At 39.6% G+C, this 3,094-nt stretch overlaps 1 protein-coding gene across 1 annotated transcript; it reads right to left on the bottom strand.

Moving 5' to 3' along the window:
* Window positions 1–279: 279 nt before the first annotated feature.
* TFIIS (transcript elongation factor IIS) lies at window positions 280–2,657 on the bottom strand. Its single transcript, XM_086237608.1, has 3 exons — window positions 2,480–2,657; window positions 2,179–2,368; window positions 280–1,461 (listed from the first exon to the last, which is right to left on the bottom strand). The coding sequence occupies exons 2-3, from the start codon at window positions 2,332–2,334 to the stop codon at window positions 544–546; spliced, it is 1,074 nt and encodes a 357-aa protein (XP_086093734.1). The 5' UTR covers window positions 2,335–2,368; window positions 2,480–2,657; the 3' UTR covers window positions 280–543.
* Window positions 2,658–3,094: the final 437 nt, after the last annotated feature.

The raw sequence follows: 3,094 nt of genomic DNA on the forward strand, positions 1-3,094 counted from the left end.
GAATCATGATTTACAAGTCACAATGTGACATGACATGCAATTGTAGTAATCATACATCCAATATATATTAAGATGATTTGTGAACTATGAGATTATATGTGACAAGATTTCATAACTTTGATATGGTACATCATTACACATTAATCTGAGTAATTGTGCTTCAACATAAAAAATAAAACTGACCAGGGTGCCCTTGTGAACTCACCAAACATTATGTCCACATGAAAGATCAATCAACTGTAATGGGAGGACAGACTATGTTGCGACCCTGGAAAAGCATTCACATATAACCGGCAGCAATGCGAATTATATCAATGGAATGAAAAAACAAGTCAATTCATTAAGAGTACTACAAACAAATTATGCCTAACAACCCTACAAGAACAAGAAAACATGACAACAATTCTACATAAAAGACAATACCCAAATGGGAACACCATTCGCTGACTGCCCTAAGTGCACAACCATGGTGGCTTGTAACTTACGATGTCTCAACTGGCTATAAAATAAAATGGCCACAGAGAGCTCCTCCTACAAGACTCACTAACAGAACTTCCACCGGTTATTGCAGTTTACACATGTTACATATGTTGTCATGGGTTCATCAGCACTCCGAGTCTGCATTTGGTAGTAGGTGGTCTTGCGGTGCCCACATCGAGAGCACTTGAATTGATCAGTTGTAGCTTTTGGCGCACCTCCACGCTCACACTCAAACAATGCTTTTTCTTCAAGCTTTTTGGTCTCTTGTTGCCTCTGGTCACTCGCCATCTCAGCTGTAGACATGTTCACAAGCCTTTCCGCTTTGATATCTCCAAGAAGAACTTTTCTGCGGAAATCCGGGTTCTTTGGGTCCTTCAGGTTAAAAATTAAAGATCGATACTTAGCCTTATTCTTGTCATTCGAACTACCCCAGTGTTCATACAGCACAGATTCCACAGTCACAGCAGCTCGAATAGGGTCTGATGCATTCACATAATCAGCAAATACTTCATCAGCCTCCTCAGAAACCTTAGACAAAGCCTCATGCAGCATTCCCCTTACTTTGTCGCGTGTTGCATCATTAGACTTAATCATTGATGTTAACTTTGGGGCACCAGACTTTGGGGGAGCAGAGAGGGTAAGTACCGGTTTCTTCACTTCTTGGGCTACCCTTTCAACCTTAACATTCTCTGCCGAACCAGCTTTCGCAGAGCTTGGTTTAACACCACGGTCAACCTTCTTAACCTCAACAGGCTCAGCCTTGGAAACCTTCTCAACCTTCACAACAGATGCCTTCTGAACCTTCTCAGGCCTGGGACTGTCGGCATTTGGAGACTCACGTTTCAGAGAGTCATTTCTTTCCAACATATCTTTGTTTGCTTCCTTCATAACAATTCCTTTCCATGTCTCAATTAGGCCGGAAACAAACGTCTGGATTTTCTTTCTCGGATGCTTTGTGAGATGTCGAAGACGCTTTCCAACCTGAAAATTTGCACATCAAGGTTCAAAACAAATCCCAAATCCTATTTTGCAGGTAAGCAAATCAAAAGCATAAGAATTGCAGTACAGTGAATTCGGCATGTAATTTCAAACTGTGCAGCATCTCAAAAGAATTACACATTGCAGCATGATCAACCACCACCATCCACCCAAAAAACAAAAGGTGCATTGTATTAACTAATTTACAATCCCATAAGCATACATATATATAAATGGGTCTAAGGGGTCAAAGACCCATGACAGCTTCATAAAGAACTTCAATTTCATTCCGAATGATGCTAATATCTATGCCTTTAAGAACTAAAACTGCATACTGTTACGAAAGAAGTTCAACAACCCAAATTTTTTTTATCTTCCTGCATATGTTTTACTAGTCACAATGAATTAGAAAATCAATGTGATAAATTAGGAAACTAAATTACACTTTTGTTTCTTATGGGAGATAAAATTCTAAATTATATGTCGTTCAAATTGTTCCCGTCCACAAAACATTTATTATTATTATTTTTTTTTTAAGATTGAAAAAACGAAACTTTCAGATCCAAATTCTCTTCCTAGAATTAAAAGTCTCTTCTTAAACCAAAGAGAGCACAAGCGATAAGTAATCTAAATATGCAAATCCCTTAGAACCAATAAAACGATAACAGTGAAAATAAATAAATAAATCCAAATTTTTAATTAAAAAGAAAAGAAAAATACTTGGGTTGAGACGAGCAGTTGATAAGTGACGGGAAAATTCTTGAGCTGCTCCAAGGCATCAAGGCATTGGGTTTCCTCGGCGCCTCCGTCGCAAGAAGTGGCGGCGTCCGCCGTCTTCTTCACCGCTTCGTACAGCTCCACCAGCTCCTTCTCCATCGTCCCCAATTCTCCTTATTTTCGCTTCAATCACCTGAACAGAATTCAAAGGGTCAGTCAACGAGGATAAAAATCAATACCCTGATAAGTAATTAACAAAAAATCAAGAGCAATTGAATTGAATTGAAGGGACGGAGTGGAAAACCTAGAGAGAGAGAGATCGGTGTCGAACAAAACGAAAGGGGGACTCTGACAGTCCTCTTCTTTTTTTGGCTTCCGATAAATTGCCAATTTCTGTTTGGAAGAAGCGCAATAAACGTTGCTACCTGATACGGCTCACCCTATTTAACTTCACTGTGGTCGGAGATCTGACGGCTGCTCTTGACGCCACGTGTACTCACGGATAACATCGCAACCGCATAGGACTGGTCTTAGACTCTGACTAGGATTAGGGTTCGGTTTGGTTTTTCTGTTTTGGTGCTTTAACTTGGCGCGTCGACTTACGCGCTCCTCTGTTCCAACTACCAAGCTAGTTATAGCCTTATAGGTTGAGTTCGGTGTGTACTTTTCATGCGTTTTTCTTTTTCTTTTTCTTCCTTTTACTTTTCTTTAATCTTCTGGGTTGGGCTTTCTATTTGGAGATAAGGGCAAAGGGGGAAACTTGCTAAATTGGATCCGAAAGTTGCTAATTTGGAAGCCTCAACGGGAAAATATTTTTAGAGCAATTGCTTATTTTTCAAGCTTCCCTTTTATTTATTTTTCGTCTGAAAGCTTCCCTTTACGGAGAAAAAATATAAAAAGATTTTGAAAACAAGCAAGC

This window comes from Dryas octopetala, chromosome 3, assembly GCF_963921425.1.
Source record: "Dryas octopetala chromosome 3, drDryOcto1.1, whole genome shotgun sequence".
NCBI classification, from domain to species: Eukaryota; Viridiplantae; Streptophyta; class Magnoliopsida; order Rosales; family Rosaceae; genus Dryas; species Dryas octopetala.